We start from the raw sequence: 23,221 nt of genomic DNA on the forward strand, positions 1-23,221 counted from the left end.
TTGATCAAAGTCTTTAATATTCCGGTGGTATCTCAAACACAAATATTAGTAAAAATTCATACAAGAATATTCATAAATGTCACTTTTCAGACTGAAATATGGTCATGTATTGAATTAATAAAATCTTTATAACTTACAAAACCACACCAACATACATACATTATCACTCTATAAGTTTTATATCTCTGACAATGATAAATGGTATAACTTATAAAAATCTAATACAAATTCATGGAAATCAACTATGGCACATAAAATATAGAGTCTTTGTAAAGGAGGAGGTATAATATGAGCCATTATTTGGCCCCTAAAATTGCAAATATTGTTAAATTATCCAAGCCTTTGAAACTTATGTTTTATTTTAATGATTAATGATCGAATCTATATAATATGGACACTTTAAAGTCACTAAGACATCATTAACATGCTGAAATGTACAAATTTGACTATAAAATGACCATTTCACACATACATTTTGAATAACTACATTTTGTAGTTGGATATATAATTTCAGGTAAGGCTGTTTGATCATATCTAAAAATAATGAAAAACAATTCAAAATGAGACTATTTAGACTTTTTTGGCCTGTTTTTCACTTAATGCAAAAAGATTAATGCTTGAAGGCCAATATTTTAGACATTTCAAAAAAAATATTGATGTTTAAAAAGTAAATTACAAAAATACTGAACTCCCAGGAAAATTCAGAACGGAAAGTCCCTAATCAAATGTCAAAATCAAAAGCTCATACACATCTAACAAATGTCATATTCCTAACTTGGTACAGGCATTTTCTTGTGTATGCAAAAGACATATTTTGTTATGAATATCTGTAAGACCTATATTTGACAGATTTAAAATGCTTTTTGAAATTGTAATTCAAGGAGCCAAAAAAGGAACCTTATAATACCTTCCTCTTTATATAATTGAAAAAAAATCAAATAAAACATCTTAAACTATCAAAACACTGTATATATATTTACTTACTGCAATAACAAGATATAATTCTCAATTTCAAAAAGCAAAGCAAAAATTTAAATAATATGCATAGTAAAGTTTCAACTGCTCACAGGCATAATGAGAAATGAAAAATGATTATTGCATAAAATTCTTTCAATTAAAAAAAAATAAACAAATAAGTTGGATTTATAAAGCACACTCTATCAGATCTATATTAAAAATATGTCATAGATGAATATAAAACTGTAATGCATTTTGACAATAATGAAAATCATTTTAGCATTCTGTTCTCTTAATAGAAGAATGTTTATTTTGTACATACCGGAAGAATTATCAAGTAACTGTGTATCAAGCGTACATAATACATCTTTCCATACAGTGATTAGTTTCCTATTCTATCTTTTGTGTCATTTAAATGGTTTTTTTAAATGATTATTACTAAATTTTCATTGTGCAGGCTAAGTAAAGCCATCCATAACATATAAAAATTTGTATAGTTAACTGTTTCTAATATTTGTAGCTAAATATTTAAGAAACATTGGATAAAGGCAACAAGATTGCTGATAAATTGCAATGCATGGTTCTAGTTTTGAAACTTTGAAAATATTCCACCTCTTGATGATACATGATTTTAATTACGACACAATATAAAAGTTTAATCACAGTCACATGACATTAAAGCTTGTGTTATAAAGACGTCTCGCTGAGGGGAACTTTTCTACACTCCTCCTCCAACATTAATATCTTCTGTTTCATTAGGCGTATCTACAACAAAAGATAGGATGTTTGCATCAACTTAACTTTATATAATTACTTTTACTAAAACTATGACAAAATAAAAGTAACAACGAAAATGAAAATGAAAGTATAAATATGAGTCAATTACTATTGATTCTTTGTGTGCCATTTTTCACAGATTTTTACAGATTTTGTGGATGATCAATTATGTAGAAAATTATATTTTTAAAAGATAACATCAAAAGTTGTCTGGATGCTTACATCCATATTGGTTGGATTTTAAATGTATTGTGATTTTATTGGCAGATACCACATCCTTGTTTTCAAATACACTGATATGAGGTAGGGTTTGTTAATTGGTTGCAATTTCTTCAGGTAAGTCACACCCAGCCACACTATAGCAATAGCCTTAGAAGTGTACAGATTGGAATCAAATGTAACACATGAATCATCAACAATAAGAACTGATGATTTTCAAATAAATGATTTATAACTTTTTAAAACTGTCAAGTACTTTCAATTATTTTTAAAAATATCAATTTTACTATAAACTTTTGAACTAAAACAGTTTTTTTGTGTTGTTTGATTGTTGTCTTCATGCATAAACCCAAATCTCTTTTTATTCACCTATTTATTTCTCTTTATCACATTATATTCCAACAATCAATACAACAAAGAGAGATAACTCCTGCTTGTTATTTTACCTGTGTTTCATATCTTTCTGTTAATCCTTGCATTTGAAGTTCCAACTTCTTTAATTTACTCTGATATTTTTTCTTGGCTTTATCAAAAGCTGAGATCAGAGCACTATTGGCTCGTTTTAAGTCATTCACAAATTCTGTCGACTGTTGATGTCGAATTTCAGAATTTCTTGACAAGTTTTCTAAAGCTAACACAAGTTCATGAATTCTGGATTTCATTTTTTTCTCCCTTCTCAGGGCCTCATTATAGTCCTTAGTTAAATCACTTGACATGTCTGTAGCTGACAGCTGATCATCACCTGTCTAAATAAAAAAGAAGAGAATCATGTTATTTCTTTTATTTTGAAAGATGACAATGATTTCAGAGAATGTTCTTCAGTAGTTGTCATTTGTTGTTGTGGTTCATAAGTGTTTCTAGTTTCTCATTTTTTATACAGATTAGCTCGTTGGTTATCCTGTTTGAATTGTTTTACACTAGTCATTTTGGAGCCCTTAAGCTTGCTATTCCAAGTCTCCATGTTGTAGGCCATACTTTGACTTAAAATTGTTAACTTTTTATACATAGTGACCTGGATGGGAAGTTGCATTTTAAATATGCATTGAAGACTCATTAGTGGCCTTCGGCTGTTGTCTGGTCTTTGGCAGGGTTGTTGTCTCTTTGACATATTCCCCATTTCCATTCACAATTTTATTTTGTACAAACAACTATAATCTCTAGAGCAATGTTTTTCATCAAACTAAAACTGAAAAGGTTCCAATAGTCAACTTTGATATTTAAAATACATCTTTTACAGGTACCCATGATCAAGTCTTTTAGTAAATTTCTCTGTCTTAAAGCTATTTTCAACACAACTTCTGACTGAAAAGAATAGAATAAAAAACATTGGTTAAATTGTGTGTTTTTCTTGTCTTCAATGATTTGTGCATTCTGTATGATTGATTGATTGATTGATTGATTGATTGATTGATTGATTGATTGATTGATTGATTGATTGATTGTTGGTTGTTTTACATCCAGTGGTAAATATTCAGAAATACCACAGTTGTGTTAGTCAAATTTCAGACTGCTACCTATATACTGTGAGCCAAAGTTGAGGAAACAGGTCAAAATTGAAAATCACAACTTTAACTCTTTTGAGCACATGGTTAAGTAAAAGTATTACAACATGTATACTAAATTGATGGTGTGGTGAAACTGTTGGTATAACTGATTACATATAAACAGAAACTAACATTTTCCTAGCCGAAAAAGAAGAAAAAGTTGGAAAAACTTTTTACTCCCAAAATTTTATCATATATTTTTACAATCCTGACAATCCTAGTGTTGACCGACTTTTGATTACAGCAGTAACTACATAGACCACTTGGCCACTGAGGCCCCCAAGGAGTGGTAGAAGGTAATGGTGCAGTAAGATAATATAATACCTGATTCCTCCTCCTGTCTGTCAATCTTTGTTCTAGATCTCTTACTTCACCTTTCAGATGCTCTATCTGTACATAATAAGCCTGCTCTTGAGCCTCTTTCCCACTCAGTCGTAACTCTATCGATCGTTTCTCCTTTTCTAATAAATAATTATGGGATTTCAATTCAGCCTTTTCTTCCTGTAACAAAGAAAATATTTTTAATTCTAACAACAGCTAATTTAATGTTCCATTAAAACAAGGAAACCACTTAAATTGGCTACCATGGGTTAACGTGAAATATGATGTACTTATAGTTTAAATAGTCAATTTTCATATTACCAACTTCTGACTCTAGAATTAATGTTACCTTCTCTGTTGTAGGACATCCTGGTACTTGGACAAGCAAGCACAACATAAATAAGTAAATTCAAGATTTCAATCAGTAAAGTTTTGATTAAAACTCCTATTGAAGGACTGACATAGAAATGTGAAAATATCAAAACTGTAAAATAAATTCAAAAGTATTTATCCAACTCACCTTAATAGCCATTAACTCCTGCATCAACACAGCATTCTCAAGATCAAATCTCTGTGTGTCTCTCCTCGTCTCCATTGCAGGAGGGTCTACATGTATACTCTCTAAGTCAGCCACAGTTAGTCTAATGGCAGCCCGATCTGTCGTCAGTCTGTGTATGTATTCACGTAACCGGGACTCTTCTATTTTGCTAACATCACTGTCCATAGAACTGGTCGTAGAACTGATACTAAAAATAGAAATATAAAATATTTTAATAAGAGGACTGTTCCATTAAAATCAATGTGAGAGGATGTAAAGGTGTTTTTTTTGCAACAAATGTTGTAGGAAATATATGAATGTATATCCATTTGATGTATAAAAAAAAAAAAAAAGTTAAAAAAAAGTTTTAAAAAAAGTATATTTGTTGAGGGGGACTTTGTTACTATTGTTTTTTTGTTATAATTTCAGGTTCTTGCAATACTGATAAAGGTACATTAAAATTCAACCATACAACTCTCAACAATCTATGGTCCGCAAATAGTCCAAAATAACATAAGGACCCATATGCACTACGGTTCTGAAGCTACAAATGGTTGTGACAATCTAACTAGCAATGTGAATTAATTCAAAGAAGTAAAAAATTTGATTATCCCCCTTTAATATGTTAGACAGATTTATTCATTTTTCATAAATTGTTCTGTTGTACATTTCATCTTTCTTAGTTTTCTCAATTGAATTGTTTAACTATTTTGCATGTAAGAGCCTTTTAAAGTCAAGTATACATAATTGATTTTTTTCATGGTTGAAAACTGTATGGTTGTCTTTAATTGCTTACATCCACTTAATTTTTGACTGTAGTGGATAGTTTTCTCATTAGCAATCATACCATGTCTCCTTATTTTCATACATATATAAACAAGAATATGTCCTAAGTACACGGATGCCCCACTCGCACTATCAATTTCCATGTTCAATGGACCGTGAAATTGGATAAAAAATCTAAATTGGCATTAAATTTAGAAAGATCATACCATATGAAACATGTGTACTAAGTTTCAAGTTGTTTGGTCTTCAACTTCATCAAAAACTACCTTGACCAAAAACTTAAACCTGAAACTCTCACTTTCATTTTCTATGTTCAGTAGACCATGAAATTGGGGTCAAAAGTCTAATTTGGCATTAAAATTAGAAAGATCATATTATAAGCAACAAGTGTACTAAGTTTCAAGTTGATTGGACTTCAGCTTCATCAAAAACTACCTTGACCAAAAACTTTAACCTGAAACTCGCACTTTCATTTCTATGTTCAGTGGACCGTGAAATTGGGGTCAAAAGTCTAATTTGGCTTTAAAATTAGAAAGATCATATCATAAGCAACAAGTGTACTAAGTTTCAAGTTGATTGGACTTCAGCTTCATCAAAAACTATCTTGACCAAAAACTTTAACCTGAAGTGGGACGAACGAACGAACGGAGGCACAGACCAGAAAACATAATGCCACTCTACTATCGTAGGTGGGGCATAAAAAGACCAACACAAGTGAATAAACTAGGATCCTTTATAAAAAAAGTCAATGGAACTGAGGACAGGGGACCCTTTAATATAAAAAAAGAAGATGTGGTATTATTGCCTATGAGACAACTATCCACAAAAGACCAAAATGACACAGAAATTAACAACTATAGGTCACCGTATGGCTTTCAACAATGAGCAGAGCCCATATCGCATAGTCAGCTATAAAAGGCCTCAATAAGACAATGTAAAACAATTCAAACGAGAAAACTAATGGCCTTATTTATGTTATAAAAAAAAAATGAACGAAAACAAATATGTAACACATAAACAAACGACAACCACTGAAATACAGGCTCCTGACAAGCACATACATAAATAATGTGGCGGGGTTAAACATGTTAGCGGGATCTCAACCCTCCCCCTAACCTGGGACAGTGGTATAACAGTACAATCCTTATTTTTTATATTCCTTACTAAGGTACTGTTCTACTTTGATAACTTTCATCAATATTTATCTCGCCTAATTTGATTGGTTATGTTATTGTGGCTCATTAACAGAAACAGTCCCATCCACATGGAAATTCCTATTCAACCCCAAAATCTTTGTTTGTGGTAGATCAGTGTTTTCCATTCGGCAATTAAGCCAGGTGTGCCGACCACCTTTCGATTTTAGGAGGTGGTCGGCTTTTTTTCAAATTTCGGATTTTTTTCGGTTCCGTACCGTTTAAATTTGAATACTAATCGCACCTCGCTGATTTGTTTTCATTGACAAAGATGGCGTCCAATCGTCAAATTTCAATGTTTTCATTTATCAATAGGGGTACAAGAAAGGCAGATGACGATTATGATAAAGAAAATACTAGACCAAATAAGTTAAATAAAATTGATAGTAATGTTGAAGTTGTGGAAATTGAACAAAAATCAACGAAAAAGACACGCAAGTGAAGACAAATATGAGAAAGACTTCAAATGGTTTATAGTCACAGAGGAAGGATACTACTGTTCTATGGGCCAAAAATATAAACATAAAATTGTAAATGAAAGAAGAGAGATAAATTGTTGAAAAAAATCAAATCAAAGAATATTTGACAATTAATATGACTATGTCTATTTATGTTTGTTCAACTCCATTAAATGTGAATATTATACTAATCTTTATTTTTGTGACCCCTACGTGCACCCACAGTAAATTAAAAAAAAAACGGGTGGACATTTAAAAAAAAAACCACCTGGTTTGCAAGTGATTATTTAAAACACCCACCTTCCCTTAGTGAAAAAAGGAAAACACTGTAGATATAAATATGCAAATTGTAGTCATAAATACCTTAGTGTGTCAAAGGGTTGTGTGATGACTGACAGATGTACCCCTGTTGTCCTATCTAACTTCTGTAGTAAATGTCGTGCTGCACTCTCTGACATCTTCCTGTGCTCATGGGCCTTCTTTATCACAGTATTATCTTCTTGTTCACCTGCAAAGCAATATTATGTTATTACAAATTCCTCACTGAATTTTATTCATGAAATGTTATGGTTTATGGGAAAGTGGTTCATTCATGTGATCTAGAACATGTAGAATTAATGAGACAAATCGGGGAAAACAACAATAATAATATTGCAGTGATTGGGAAGGACGTGCGCCCTGCACCTATTGCGCATATCGACGAGAAATGGCGCATAGAGTGACAAATATAAGCGCCTACGTGGCGCACGATTTTTTCACTTCATTTCGAAACGTTTAAAAATCGCCCTATGGATTTCTGATCGTGTTCCGTGCCGCCATGTGTGTGTACACAACTGTGTAATATTCTTCCAATGATAGGAGCACTTATATATTTTTAAGACGTCTCGGGTGTTTTCCTATGGTAATAATAGAACCATGCGGTTTAACTGATTACCCAAAAAAACGTAGTTAACCATCGTTCATGATATAATTTTTTATAAACAACTTTAAATTTGTAAAATTTGGCTAGTACAGACGAGATTTTTTCTCATATCATAATCTTTTAAGTTAGCTTAGTTTACTATTATTTCGATTGAAAAATCTCAAAGCCTTTTTATGAATATAGTTTATGTCTCCATAAAAGGCCCTAAACTGTCCTTTTCATTTTTTGGTCTTTGGCTCGTTTTGACATTTTGAAATCATGACTTCACCGAATTGTTGTTTTGTTCTTTGAATTAATTAATACTCTCTACTGTTATTCTTGTCATCGTGATCAAGTTATAATAATACAAGAAGTGCAGAGGAAATGCCAGAAACGTCCTCTAATATGGAACGTCTGGAATAAGTATGGTATTGACGAAGACCCAAATTAAATGTAAAAATAAAAAATGAACATGAACAAGACCAAGACAACAGTACCAGTTTTAAAATTGTAAATATAGGTTATCTTAAATATTGTCCGGTTAGGAAGAAGTATTGTATATTCATTGAAATTGAAATTAATAAAATCACAGGAACAATATCCATGATATTAGTAAGAATCATAAAGGTAAGTAACACCACCTCTTTGCTGATATACTTTTTTATTTTTGTTTTACTTAAGTCAATTCAAATGGCCCACTCATTGGACAACATGGCCCATTATTTTTTTAAATGGCTTATTGAATTTATTTTTGGGGGGCCCTGGGCCCATTGAGAAAAAATCCTTCCAGATCACTGTATTGAACATGTTGAAATATGCATGTTTTTTTTTATCTTACAACTTTTCCTGTTTGAATGGTTTTACACTAGTAAAGTAGTTTCTTGGATGAGTGTTGTCTCATTGGCACTCATACCACATCTTCCTATATTTATAAAGTATTTATATTGTAATAGCTGTGTGTAATGTTTCTGCAATTGTTATTCATACTATTTGAATCTTCTGTATATTCCATAATATTGATTGATTGATTGTTGTTTGCTTAATGTCCAGTGGAAAGTAGTTGATGCATATTCAGTTCTATGGCATATCAATTGAGTTTGACGAAGAAACATTCTACATTAACTTGTCAAAAGTCAGGAAAACTTATTTCAAATATATTTTATTTCCGTTGCAAGGTATATAGTGCAAACCATTATTTATTAGGATATATCTACCTTTTACTAAATGGAGGAACTGTATTTACCCCCATGCTCTTTTACTAAATGGAGGGACTATATTTACCCTCATGACCTTTTACTAAATGGAGGGACTATATTTACCCCCATGCCTTTTTATAAAGATTGGGGCTTTTTATAGCTTGCTGTTTGGTGTGAGTCAAGGCTCCGTGTTGAAGACTGTACTTCGACCTATAATGGTTTACTTTTTACACATCATTTCACATTGTAACTTGAATGGAACGTTGTCTGATTGGCACTCATACCACATCTTCTTATTTCTTCCAACACTATTGATTTTTTCTCTGGAACAATGAATAGGGAACTTTTCTATTGAGTGCCTCTGATCTTTAGATCAAAGTTTTGTTCTTAAAAATCATTATAATAAATGCACATAACAATTTCTGAATTTACAGCATATTTAGTTTCTATCCCAATTGAAAAAAAAACCATTATTTCTTCTTACATGTAACTAATACCTTTATTTCTTTAACCTAAGATTCTTTGATTTTTTTTCAAAATCATTTAAACTTTACCTTCAGGTTTCCAAGACTTTGTAGCCAATATGGCCATTTCACTTTCAACTAAATTCACCAATGTATCGTAAACTTCCATCGCCTGATCGGAATAATTCACGGCAAGTTGTAAAGCTGTCACATTAGATTCATATTTCCCGATTAGCACCGTTAAACGATCTGTCATGGCTTTACTCTCGTCTAAAGTCAAACACAACAAATCGTTCTGAGATTTCAAATTATCAATTTTACTCTGTAATCGTTCAAATTCGATTTCAAATTCACTGACATGGTTATCCATGACTTCAGAGCCACTGGTATAAATGTTCTGTACGATTTCCTGCATGTTAGAACACTCTTGTAGTCCGTGGGATAAATGTTCAGCAACCTTTGTATTGGGAAACTGGAATAATAAATGAAAATATGCATATTATTAACAAATCAAAGCAATTATTAATCTTTAGGAAACTAATATAAGGGAAAATAAAGTTAAAGTAATTTAATATATTAATTAAAAGCAATACATATTTTCATTAAAAACAAATTCATTGTAAAAAAAAACCATAAGCATTAAACTGTACTGTTTTGAACTTTATATTTTCAACATAACTTTTTCAACATAACTTAAACATCTAAGATGGCCATGAGCACATGAGATCATCCCTGGTTATTAGCGTATCAGTTTTACTCTGTCTTTCAGCAGTTTTTCTATCTTGCCCCTATTATGTCTGTCTCTCTTTGGACTTTTGAGTTATCATCTTTGATATCTTCTGCCTCTTTTTTTGGTACTTTTGATATATTTTTTAATAAATAAATTTGGTGTTTTTACTGTCTTCTGATTGGTTAAAATTATTAGTTTTATTTTCAATGTTGTCAATTTTGATGGCGACACGCCCACTCTGACGTTGTGTATTCATACTCCAACATGTGTGTACATTGTTATTGTTAATATACATCATATAAAAATTTCTTTGAGCGTTATTTTTTATAGAAATTTATTTATAATGAATGGCAATAATTTATTTTGATTTTTATTGAACCATAAAACTAATTTTTGACTCTTCACATTTTACATAATCCGCCTTCGCAGATTATTCAATGTGAAGAGTCAAAAATTAGTTTTATGGTTCAATAAATTCAAAATAGATAATAGCCATTCATTAAATACAAGTGTGGGTCAATTATTGTGAGGTTTCATTTGTTAGTAACATATTGATGAAATATTTGCGGTAATTTTATCAATTTAGCATCCTTGTCTTATCATGCTTATGTCACAGAAATATGAAATTGATAAAAGCGACTTTGTCTGATAACATGATCAAATCCTGTTAAAATATATTTTCTAAAAACAAAATACCAATGCTGCCTTTTGTCAAATCAGCTGCATCAAATAGAAATCAATCTTATGAAAGAGTTCATAAACATGTACTTTGAATGATTTTGGAACATTCGAACATGAAACAAATGATTTATTTTTTTTTGTCTTTTTAACACTGTTCAATTTTCAAACAGTTACAGACTTTGGTAGAAATTTTTGCAAATCTGAAATATATGTATTGTTTTTAGTTGTTGTAATGTTGATTTCTACCTAAACAAGGTCATATGTTGGGCATCAAAACACCTTTTTAAATTTCATTTCAGTGTTTTTTTCAATTTCATTGAATAAACATCTACATATACAATTATAAATAGTTCAATTATCAAATATATATGACACCAGTAATAACAATTTAAAAAAAAAAAATTTATACCAGATTTTCCATGTAGTGTCAAATTTTTAAGTAATCTTAGACTTTGAGGACCATGGTAATACTTTTATTTCATTTTCAATTAATCAGCTAAACAGTAATTGGCCATTTCAGAATCTGATGAATTTTGGGTAATATTTTTAAAAAGGGTACACCAAAACATTATGATTGGCTATCAACATCCTAAACAATTAAAATTCAACCAATGATGTTAGATTATTAATTTTCAGGACCAAATTGAGGCATATTTAAAAGTACTTTATAGAACTTACAGCCCCAGAACTCATCTCTGGTCCTAACACTTGTCTTTCACTGGCACAAGTCTTCAGTTTCTTCAGCTCAGCTACCTTAGCCACAGGTGCTTGCTCAGCATGAACACTCCTATAAATCATAAAATAAGACAATGGGTCGGTCAACCAGATTTTTTTTATAAATATCTTATCCATTTTTGTAAAATTAGATAGCCGTCATAGTGTTAATCTTTGTAATTTGATTGAAAGAGTACATCATATACAAAACAAGAATGTGTCCATAGTACACGGATGCCCCACTCCCATTATCATTTTCTATGTTCAGTGGACCGTGAAATTGGGGTCAAAACTTTAATTTGGAATTAAAATTAGAAAGATCATATCATAGGGAACATGTGTACTAAGTTTCAAGTTGATGTAACTTTAACTTCATCAAAAACTACCTTGACCAAAAACTTTAACCTGAACTTTGCACTATGATTTTCTATGTTCAGTGGACCATGAAATTGGGGTCAAAACTATAATTTGGCATTAAAATTAGAAAGATCATATCATGGGGAACATGTGTATTAAGTTTCAAGTTGATTCGACTTCAGCTTCATCAAAAACTACCTCGACCAAAAACTTTAACTGGACGGACGGACGAACGGAGGCACAGACCAGAAAACATAATGCCCCTCTACTATCGTAGGTGGGGCATAAAAACACACACATAGTTAAAGTAATTTTTAGAAGTTCAAGATTTTCCCCAATAACAATGTTCAATTAAGACAAAGTTCAGAACTACAGTTACAGCAATGCTGATTGCAACTTGGACTCAATCTAACAATTTTACTGCAAAAATGACACAAAAATCTATTTGTCACACACACCCTTTTTATGACCATTTCCCCTGTTTTGTGGAATTACAGTATAATTAGCATGCTAGAAACACCATTGTTATACCAAGTGCCCAGTATAATTATACAAAATTTAGATACAATGCTGATTCATTATCCATTTTATCTTATATACTACAATGAAATACAGAGACTTAGTGTAGAGGTCCTAATTTATTGAGGACTGGTACCTACCTTTCACCAGATTGAGCAGAATGTTGTGATTTTGTTGGTGTGGATGTCCTACTCTGTTGTGGACTTGAGGAATCATATGTTTGTACTTTATTACAAGTCTCCTTCCACTACAAAATAAATCATCCTTATTTTATTTTTTTTTTGAAATAGATTCTGGGTATGAAAAAGTGCCAATCAACAATATATTTTTTTTCTTGGAAAGAATATTTTTTAACCTAATTCTTTAAATGATAATATATACTTAGAAATTAAAGAAATGCACATCATCAATTAATTTCTTTGGAGTTTCTATTGCATTTAACTTTTTAAAAAACGTTGATTGAAATGAGTCCAAGTTTTGACACACAATTTCCAATGGACTTAATTCTGTAAAAAAAAAAATGATTTCCTTAGTTTTGAACATCTCAAAAAAAAAATATTTATACCAAAAAACAAAGAAAACATTTCAAATCTGTAAAAAAGTGGGTATCTTCATGCTGAAAACACGGGAAATGATTGAAGTTTTTTAATTGAATTCTTTTCTGAGGCCAAATAAAAATATATGTGTGGTTCCAGTTACATACTTTTAAAAAATAGGGTCAGTAAGTCGGCAATTTCTATTTATTTCTTTTTTATATTTTTATTTTGGATTGTCAAAATCTGGAAAAAATCGGGTTTACAGAAATTGTTTCCGTTATTATACACGCCACTACCGGAAGTTCGCCATTATACATGTTTTATGTTGTGAAATAGTCATGTTACGTTTTTAGTTAATTTTGTTGCATTCTGTTATGTATTCTTGCATTTTAGCCATAACAGATACTTCCGATGGGAATACAGATGACACAAATCTATGAATTTGACTATTTAAATTCATAATCCTCAAAATTTGGTTGTTCGAAAAAAAAAAATATTCAGAAATGAAAAAAAAACTTTCTAGGGTCAGGGGGTTTACACTAAGGTTGGTCTGGTAACTGGAACCACACATATATTTTTATTTGAAATCTCCATTGTCATCACTTAAATGAAAATTTCTTATTCAAACTTTCCATCAATTTAGAGGTTATGCTTTAAAAATGATAAGTTTATAAAAAAAAATTGTGAAACTACTATGTATAGTATAATAAGGTGCATTATTTGTGTTATTTTAAAAGTATATGTCTGACCAATTAAAAACATCATCCTGATTTTTTAGTCAACATAGATTTCATCACTGAATAAATTAACTACATACTTTTCTATAATATCTGTCTCTCTCTTCACGTAAACTTCCAAGGGCAGCCCTATGTAGGTTCAATTCAGCCTCTTGTTTTCCTATCTGTTCCTGTAGGATGTAGGTCTCAGCCTTAAGGCTGTTGATCTCCTCCTGTAAGTACGCTGGCTCTGGGTACTCATTAGGAGGGGGTGGGGGTGGAGGGTGGAATGTTGCAGGGCGTAGTCCTCTTGGGGGTACCTCAGGGGGTTCTGGATCAAAGTCAAAAGCATTCTTCAGCTTACAAGCCTGAAAAAATCATGGAGGTATGCAGTAGGTTATTTCATTTTGTTGTGTTTTGCCAATTTCACTGATCTAGGTTCTATATTTAATTGTTTGATTTTCTGCTTTTGAAGTAAAACGAATAAATGAGTTAAATATGACTTAGGTTAAGATAACGGTAAATTAACAATCTGCTATTGCATGATGCCTTATCATTAATCTTACTTATTAACATATTTTATAGAAGACAGGTGTTGTATGAAGAGCAATATCTGCTGTTAATTCATGGTTACTGCCATCACTACCTGATTTTAGTGGGGTGTACGTTGCTCTTTGATTTCTTCTTGATGTTTCTTTTGGGGGGTTTTCCATTTTTTGTCAGAGTGTTCTCAGTTTGTACTTTATTAATTAGTTTTGAATGACACCTTGTTATGTTCTGCCTATTTCATTTACAACTGAGTCACTTTCTTATGCAAAGTTATCAAGTTGTTGCTTTTTAACAGGTATTTTTCAATTCATTTTATTTCTACCAGTTTCTGCCTTACCTCTAGAGCCTTTTCCTCGACCCCATCATTAACCCCTTGTTGTATTTCATCTACATTTTCATCTTCATCTCCCTCCTCAGGACTGTTCTTTCTTTCATCGATGGCATTCTCTAGTTCAGATACAACTCTAGACAATTCCTCATTTAAATTTGTAACAATGTCTCCTATGAATATAAAGCAATTGACCATTATAAAATGACAAGTTAAAACACTTTGATAATTCCTTAGTTCAGTTGTTGTCGTTTGTTGATATGGTTCATAAATGTATCTCAGAAAGTACTTTCTTATATAGTGTTATTAGACTGTTGTTTTTCTCGTTTTAATGGTTGTACACTCTCTTGTTATTTTTGGGGGCCCTTTATAACTTGTTGTTCTGTGAGAGCCAAGGCTTCGTGTTGAAGACTACTTTGACCTATAATGATTAACTTTTACGAATCGTGATTTGGATGGAGAGTTGTCACAATGGCACTCATACCACATCTTCTTATATCTATCTATAAGTATTCTAAATTGTTTGCAGCTGATACAGTAAAATGGTCTATTTTGGGCGGTATTACTTCTTGCATTTTTTATCCAACAACCCATGTCAATAGGGTTTTTTCCAGTGTTTTCATGTTCGAAATTTCAAATTTACATAAGGGATGAAGGAACGTTTCAGTGATATTAATTAAGAAAATAACAAAAAAGTCAAGAGAAATTTCTCACTTGTCAGTATTTTAATATTTCAAAAACAATCCTATGTGATGTTTTTGCCATCATAATGCATTAAAATTGAGGATCTTGTTTTTTAGATATAAATGTTACAGTGAATTTGTATAATGCCTAAACTGCTTAGTGATTTAATAAAATCACACACAACATACACCATTCCCAATATAACTACTATACACCTACCCACACTAGCAGCCTGAGATGGATTATTGTCATCAATACTCCTGGGATTATTACTCTTTGTACTCTGTACTCCTGGGTCTGATTCTTCATATTCTTCTTCTTCTCTGAAAAGAAACAAAAGAAAATCATAATTGAAAATTTACAGAACTGAGTGTATACATTGCTTTCTGTGAATATCAAACTCTGTGTATATCAGGAATCAAAGTGCTTATTAGCGAGTGTAAAAGGTTGCTTTAATTTTGCAATGCGACCTTCAAATTAAGATTGAACTGTAATTTTGCAATGTGACCTTTAAATTAACATTACACTGTAATTTTGCAATGTGACCTTGAAACTAACATTAAATTATAACTTTGCAATGTGAACTTGAAACTAACATTAAATTATAATTTTGCAATGTGAACCTAATATATAGATATTGACCAATGAAACATATTGTCAGAAGCAAATTATTTATTTTGAATTTGAGTAATCTTCCTTTGTCCAAAATTGTCTAAAGGCACAACCCATATCTGAGGGGGAGGACAGGGGGTACCCTTCTCCTTCTCCCACCCCTCTTCTCCTTTCTCCTACCCCCGTTCTCCTTTCTCCGATTAGAATAAAACATCTCCTTTTGAGATATTTTTTCTTGAAATATTAGATCATTTTTTAAAAGGAGAGATTTTTTATTTTTGCTCCTTTCTCCAACTTTTTCTCCTTTCTCCCAGTCTTCCTCTCCTTTCTCCTAACCCCTTTCTCCTTTCTCCCACCCCCTTTCTCCTTTCTCCTACCCCCTTTCTCCCTGTCTCCCTTACCCCTGTCCTCCCCCTCATATCTGATTATAGATTTCTACAGGTAAACACAGTTCAAAATGAATTTACAGTATTAGACTTATGATAACAGACTACCCTTTAGTTAAAAATACCAGGATTTTGCTAATTAACTATCTAAATTTCATGCAATTTCTATCTGCTTGCAGTTCATTAAAAAAATTCTTATACCTAATGACATTAATTTGGTGTCTCTCTATCTTTTTCCTTAGTTCAGCTATAACACTGTGCAGTTCGGTTATCCTCTCTTCATATCTTCCAGTTGTTTGTTCCAGTCTATCCTCAAAATCTCTTTGCTGCCTAAGTTTATCAGTCTAAAAATAATACAAAGACTATGGTAACTTTTAATCAAATAATGAAAACAAAGCAGCTTACTGCAAAGTAGAGTGTCTTTTCAGAATCCAATATAATTAACTTCAGAGTAGAGTATCTTCTCAGAATCAACTGATGTGCTATATTTTGACCGAGTGCAAATTTGAACAGTGAGTGATGCATGCATAGCAGTTGACGCTTACTGTCAACCTACCCAATCTAATTATTTTTTTCCAAGTTACCTTGAATTGTCTATAATTGATTAATGAGATTAGACCATAGGTAAACAATTGTGGCCTTAATTCATAAGTACATGTATGCATTATGCATATTTATATATACTTAGTAGTAAATACAGATAAATTGTATGTGTAATACAATCATTTACAAGCGTGCTGTATCAGCCACCCGTGATGATATCGATATCAGCATGGTTGCAAAGGCTTTATCACACCCTTAATCTGTATGACGTCACGTCATCAAATGCAGTCACTGTTGCAAAGGCTTTATCAAATCCCTAATCTGTATGACGTCATGTCAAACCTATAATATGTATGACGTCATTTCAAACCTCCTTATCTGTATGACGTCATGTCACATAAAAAACACTTGAGGTATATGTATATATAATAAAGTGTTTATGATATGGCTTTTTCAATATCACACACCGTATCAACCCTCAACCAATATAATCCCTCGAGCAGAGCTCTTGGGATTATATTGGTGTCTCGGGTTGATACAGATGCGATATTGAAAAAGCCATATGAGATTCTCTACTTATCCTTTAAGAACCTTTGGTCAGGGAGGACATTTATGTATATTTCTATGTAGCAACATACCATCAGCGCTTGCATAAGGAGTATATGTATTCGGGATGATACGATATTTCAGGGCTTATCCTATCATGATTTCCGTGTTGATGTTACTACAATCATGTACCCTCTTTCCGTAATGTGCCATACGGAATAAGACTTATTACCCGGTTTTGGTTGATTATATAGGGAATCATTGAAGCAAGACTGGAGCGGGCCCCCCCCCCCCCCCCCCCCTTAGGTCAGTCAGCGGGTCCCCCCCCCCCCCCCCCTTAGGAAAAGTTCTGGATCCGCCACTGATTCCCCTAAGTTTTTGGTGAGGTTGGTGTTGCTCCTTCTTAAGTTTTCTATGTTGGCTTTTGTGTAGTGTTGCTTTTTTGTTTATTATTTTTCCTTTTTTAGCCATGTCATTTATTTTTTAACTTTGAATGACCCTCTGCTATCTTTCTCCTCTCTTTTGGTTAGTCCGGATTTCAATGTTTTTATGTAATTGGATTTCTTTTTAACATTACTAGTATTTAAATTACCTGTAATTTGTTGAGTTGTTTTTCAAGTGCATCTCTCTCACTTATCACACGATGAAGTCTGTTGTTGATTTCAATAATCTCCCCTTTCAATGAAGTTAATGCTGCCAGGTGGAGCTAAAAAAGAAAATATTTATGAAGAGAAATTTTCTATGTACCTCACATCACAGAGGATCAACTGCCTTGATGAAAGGGTGGTACTTTCATGTATGGTAATTCGTAGGTTCACTCCCTTGGTCAAATCATTGAAACTGATAATTGCAACTTATCAGAAAAGCACACACTATTAAAAAGTTAGAACAAAGAGTAGGTCAGAGCTTAGGTAGAGGAGAAATTTTACAGGAGGAATGACTATTGTTACCTTTATTTAAGAGCTATTATGTTTAAAATCTGGCTCAGTGTGTCAGTCAGTAAATGGGAAGATGGATTTTTGTTCCTACAAAATAGATAAGAATGAAGGAGGGACCTATTAAAGTGTTTTAACCAGCTGCATTTGTTTGCACCTGTCCTAAGTCAGAAACCTAATGTTCAGTGGTTTGTCGTTTGTTGATGTGTTTCCTAAGTGTTTCTAGGTTTTTTTTAAATATAGATTAGACTGCTGGTTTTCCTGTTTGAATGGTTTAAAACACTAGTAATTTTTGGGGTCTTTTATAGCTTGTTCTTTGGTGTGAGCCAAGGCTTCATGTTAAATACCGTACTTTGACCCACAATGGTTTACTTTTACAAATTGTGACTTGGATGTAGAGTTATAATAATATATATATAATAATAAATTCTTTATTGGCACTCATACCACATCTTCTTATATTTATCATGAGTTACCATGTTTAAAATCTGGTTCAGTGTGTCAGTTTAGAAGGAAACAGGTGTCATGTTCACATCATTTAGAACACCATGTTATCATCAGTGATTGAGACAGATATATTTTTAAATCTGGAGATTAAACAGTCATCAATCAATCCATCAACAGAGAATTTTTACTAGATGTATGGGATATTTAAACTTCTTATATGTGTTAATGAATCCATCACGGGTTTCTGATGATTTTGATTTGCCAAGTTTTCAGATATAACATTGCAGTAACTGTAATACACTGGACATCTATGAAAATATGCAAAATGTTTAGTTTCAGCAACAGAATGATATCATGTGCTACCATATTGTGTGTATCAACTAGATGTAGTTACCATGATACCTTTGGAGTAACAATCATTCATTAAGTCTGACAATTTCAAGAAATACCAATAATTCCATATTTGAATAGTACATGATTAAATACTGGAATGTTTGTAGAGCACTTTTAGGAAAGTCTTGATTTTAAATTAGAACTGTTTTTATTAAGCCACAACTAAACATTTTGTTTTGTATTTTCCAGTTTAAGAAATCTTGATTTTTTTTTATGTAGTTTCCAGCTGTTCTAATACCTTAACATAGAATATTAGCTACTTAAATTAAGAACCTAATTTATTTACTTAACGGATATAATTATCAAGATAAAAAGTATTAAAATCTTTGATTTCGACCTTTTAGGTCACAATATTTGGCCATACTTCTATCGATATTAAGTGTGGTTTATTCTGTGGTTGTTTTTGTAGTTATTTGCACTAAATAATAAATTCTTTACACTTGTATTTTATAAAATCACATTACAATAATTTTTCAGTTCCTGAGTAAAGATTATAACACTTTCTAAATTTTATGCCTCAGAATTAAGTGCTATCCTGTATTTACCACTATACTATAGGAATGCTTAGACCATAAAGACCATTAATGGATGTATAATTAGTTGATAATCTATGAGGAGCTATAATAAATGACCAAAATGGCAGCAAAAAAAAAAAAAACTCATGGAATAACAATTTCGTATATGATGTATACATTTATAATAGACTGAAAGTAAAAGCAGACTTTGGCAAATCCAAGAAATCAAATATTCATAAAATTAAAATTTTCCACGAATATTAAGAACCACAGAAGTATAGTGAATTCATCGAAGTATAGTGAATATACCTACCTTCAACCTGAGCTTTGCCTTTAAAGGGAGTTGGGACCTTTACTTTTCCTTAATATTTTTCATAATTTATCAATAGAGAAAGATATCTAATAATTCATTTCAGAACAGAGGAACTGACTATTGATGAGCTAATGATATGTCAGAGAGTCAAGTTTAACCAAGCTTTAGGGGACATATTCCATACTCATCAGTTAAAGAGCCATTGCAAAATAATTCAACAAAAAGATGAAACAAAACCAGAAAAAATACACAGGAAACTTGAGAATGAGGACCAAAAACCATAACCATTCATTGACACTTTAAATGTTTGAGGACATTAAACATTATATACTCAAGTACTACAGCCCTCTGTAAAATATAAGATAACTACACACAAATTGTGTTGAGGAAATGACTGAGCACTTTTAAAAGTACTTTTCTTTTAAACATGAATTGTTTTCAGTATCAATTTCCTATAGACATGATAGATACTAACATACTTATGTACCTTTAAGTCTGAACCACTGTGAAGTTGATCCTTTGATGATGACAATGTATGATTAACTTTGGACGGTGACAAGTCGAAACTTGACCAAGACTTTTTACAAGTTATTATCGGTGGTCTATGTTTAATATCACTTTTCTCCTCCACAGAACGAGAATGGATGAACTTCCCCTGTTTATCAACAAGGCAATAGTAAGACATTGTCAATGTTAAACTTTGAACTTCGAACTGATGACTACTGTGAATACTGTGCCTGAATTTCTTGCTTCTGTTTAAGTGTCATTTGGTTTTAATTGTCAGTTTTCAATTCTATATTTGCATTACCAGTACCAAGTACAATGTATAACATATATTGGTTCTTTGAAAAGTTAACTTGTTACATATTTTCAAAGGCTGCTTCAAGTTTCTATTGTTTTATCATTAACACCAACACAAAGTGCTTCTTGTTAAACCACTTATGTCAAGTTCAGCTGTCCAAATCTTTACCTTTTCAAGATGAAAAGAATAACATTATTAATACTTTGGTTGCTTCATTAATTACCACACCATACCAAAACTGTATGAATAAACTATTTGGTGATACGACCAAGTGTCTCTCTTTTTTAGTTCTAACTGTAAATGTATAATACAATGTCAATATTCTGAAAGCCTCACAATCTATGAAGCAGAGCTATAATAACAGTTTCTGTTTCTTCCAGTTGATTCTCACAATTTTCAGAAATATATACTGCCAAATGTTGAGATAAACAAACTGTTTCAAATATCCATTCAGTAAGAACAATTTACAAAAAAAAAAACAACAGAAAACTGAAAATGTTTACTTTTAACTATCAGTGTCAAACAGGAAATTCACATTTAAACTCTCGGTCAAACATCAAAGACACAGAACTTATGTTATATCATCCTTCTTCCTCCACGGCCTTCCTATAAATACATTTGAATGTTATGTCTTCATTTCATTATTTCTTTCCTGTGTTTATTTTTATATCTTTTCCTGATCATTGTAAAATAAATTTCTTAAGTTATTGATCATCTTCATACAAGGCTATTTGAAAATCAGATGTATTTTGGGGTTTAAAAGGCACTTTTTTCACTGGACCCCACATATATATATATAATTTGAATAAGAAACTTGGTTCCAACCCCACTATCCCTATAAATAATAATTTTAGAAGCCTTCCAACCACCCACTCAAATTGATTTTAAATAACCTTTTTTCTTTTATTTTATATTACCGATAAAAATATACCCAAGAAATAAAAACTATTTCCTTTTCAATGATTTCATTTTATTCAAAACTACAGTAATTAATTATGAAAGTACTGAATTTTAAAATAAAATTTTTACTTTTTCATGTCTTTTAATGGGGAAGTACACATTTCATTATATTTGGTGACTCTAATAAAATAGGAAACATTAATACAAATCCCCTGACATATCATACAGATGTCAACTGAAAAACACAATACTTTTAACAAAATTATTTATACTTAAAATGCATGAAACCAAGTAGATTAAAATGTAAAGGATTCATTTATATTGCAGAAGATACTCAGGACGTTTTTCTTTAATGAATTTCAACGTCTTCAAAACTGAAATAAACATGAAAATGTTTGTGTAATTACAACAAATCCAGCAGACGTCAATAGGAAAGATCTTCTGCAACATGCATACCCTACAGATGTCAACTGAAAAACATGATACTTTTAACTAATTTTGCAGTAAATGGATAAAAATCAAGTTGATTGAAATTTAAAGGACATTTATATTGTCGAACTTCCCGAAGATCACTCAAGACATTTTTCGTTAATGAATTTCAATGTCTAATTCAAAACTGAAATAAACATGAATTAAGTAACAAAATTAAGTAACGTTTGTATAATTACAACAACTCAAGCAGACGTCAATAGGAAACAGTTTCTTCTGCAACATGTATAAAGCTACTATTGATTATTCAGCTTAAATTCTTGTTAAAATAATTTTCTGTTTACATATCCTTGTTGCCGTGATTCTTTGCTCTTCTAACATTCAGTTAGAAGTTCTGGTATAATTAAAGATTATCTTTGATTTTGAAACATAATGGGGATTTTTTGGTGATTCTTAATTCTCTTTTTACATTCAGTTAAATTTCTTCCAAGAACCTCCTTATAAATTTACTTATTATCTATATTGTTTTGGAAATGATGAGGATTTTCTTGTGATTCTTTGCCCTTTTTACATTCAGTTCAAATTCTCTCAAAAATCACTGACTTTTTACTAATAATCTATAGTTAACAGGCTATTATTTAAACTCGGAATTATTTTCAATTAAGGAATTTGTATAATTTCTTGTGATTGAAATTTTTTAATAAATTCATAGGCGGATCCAGGGGGGCCCTGGGGGGGCCCAGGCCCCCCCCCCCCCCTTTCATGGGAAAAATTTGATTGATTATATAGGGAATCATTGAAGCATGACTGGAGCGGACCCCCCCTTAGGTCAGTCAGCGGGCCCCCCTTAGGAAAAGTTCTGGATCCGCCACTGAAATTCCATGTTTTTTTCAATCTGTATTGCAATGTTCTGTGCGGCGCACAGAACAACCTATTACAAAAAAAATAGCACGTTTTCAATAGAATGCACTGTGCCGTGCACAACACTATCTATACAAAATACATTGTATCACTCAAAACATTATGATACAGAATAAACATGGAATTCATTCTAGCACAAGAAATTTTGCAAATTGCATAATTGAAAATAATTCCAAGTTTAAATAAAAGCCTGTTAGTTTTGAAAACCTTAATGGGATCATATCTAGTGATTCTTTACATTCAGTTTAAATCCATCCAAGAACCACAAAGACTGACATCCTTAGAGATTATCCATAGTTTTGAAAAAGAGG

The 23,221-nt window shown here is 31.7% G+C and overlaps 1 protein-coding gene across 7 annotated transcripts in view; it reads right to left on the minus strand.

Moving 5' to 3' along the window:
• Window positions 1-617: 617 nt before the first annotated feature.
• Window positions 618-23,221, minus strand: part of LOC139495758 (colorectal mutant cancer protein-like) — a 36,862-nt gene continuing 14,258 nt past the window's right edge. For 3 of the 7 annotated variants that reach the window (XM_071284133.1, XM_071284136.1, XM_071284134.1), the window contains exons 2-15: window positions 20,346-21,336; window positions 17,848-17,961; window positions 16,368-16,510; window positions 15,388-15,491; window positions 14,494-14,657; window positions 13,709-13,975; window positions 12,496-12,602; window positions 11,444-11,552; window positions 9,445-9,826; window positions 7,157-7,301; window positions 4,339-4,564; window positions 3,822-3,998; window positions 2,400-2,699; window positions 618-1,722 (exon numbers count right to left, since the gene is read on the minus strand). In XM_071284133.1, the coding sequence (XP_071140234.1) occupies window positions 1,645-1,722; window positions 2,400-2,699; window positions 3,822-3,998; window positions 4,339-4,564; window positions 7,157-7,301; window positions 9,445-9,826; window positions 11,444-11,552; window positions 12,496-12,602; window positions 13,709-13,975; window positions 14,494-14,657; window positions 15,388-15,491; window positions 16,368-16,510; window positions 17,848-17,961; window positions 20,346-20,543 (2,514 nt within the window). In that variant the 5' untranslated portion in view covers window positions 20,544-21,336 and the 3' untranslated portion in view covers window positions 618-1,644. The remainder of the gene's footprint in view (window positions 1,723-2,399; window positions 2,700-3,821; window positions 3,999-4,338; window positions 4,565-7,156; window positions 7,302-9,444; window positions 9,827-11,443; window positions 11,553-12,495; window positions 12,603-13,708; window positions 13,976-14,493; window positions 14,658-15,387; window positions 15,492-16,367; window positions 16,511-17,847; window positions 17,962-20,345; window positions 21,337-23,221) is intronic. The other 4 variants (XM_071284132.1, XM_071284135.1, XM_071284131.1 and 1 more) reach the window with 2 other exon arrangements.

This window comes from Mytilus edulis, chromosome 11, assembly GCF_963676685.1.
Source record: "Mytilus edulis chromosome 11, xbMytEdul2.2, whole genome shotgun sequence".
Lineage (NCBI taxonomy): Eukaryota > Metazoa > Mollusca > Bivalvia > Mytilida > Mytilidae > Mytilus > Mytilus edulis.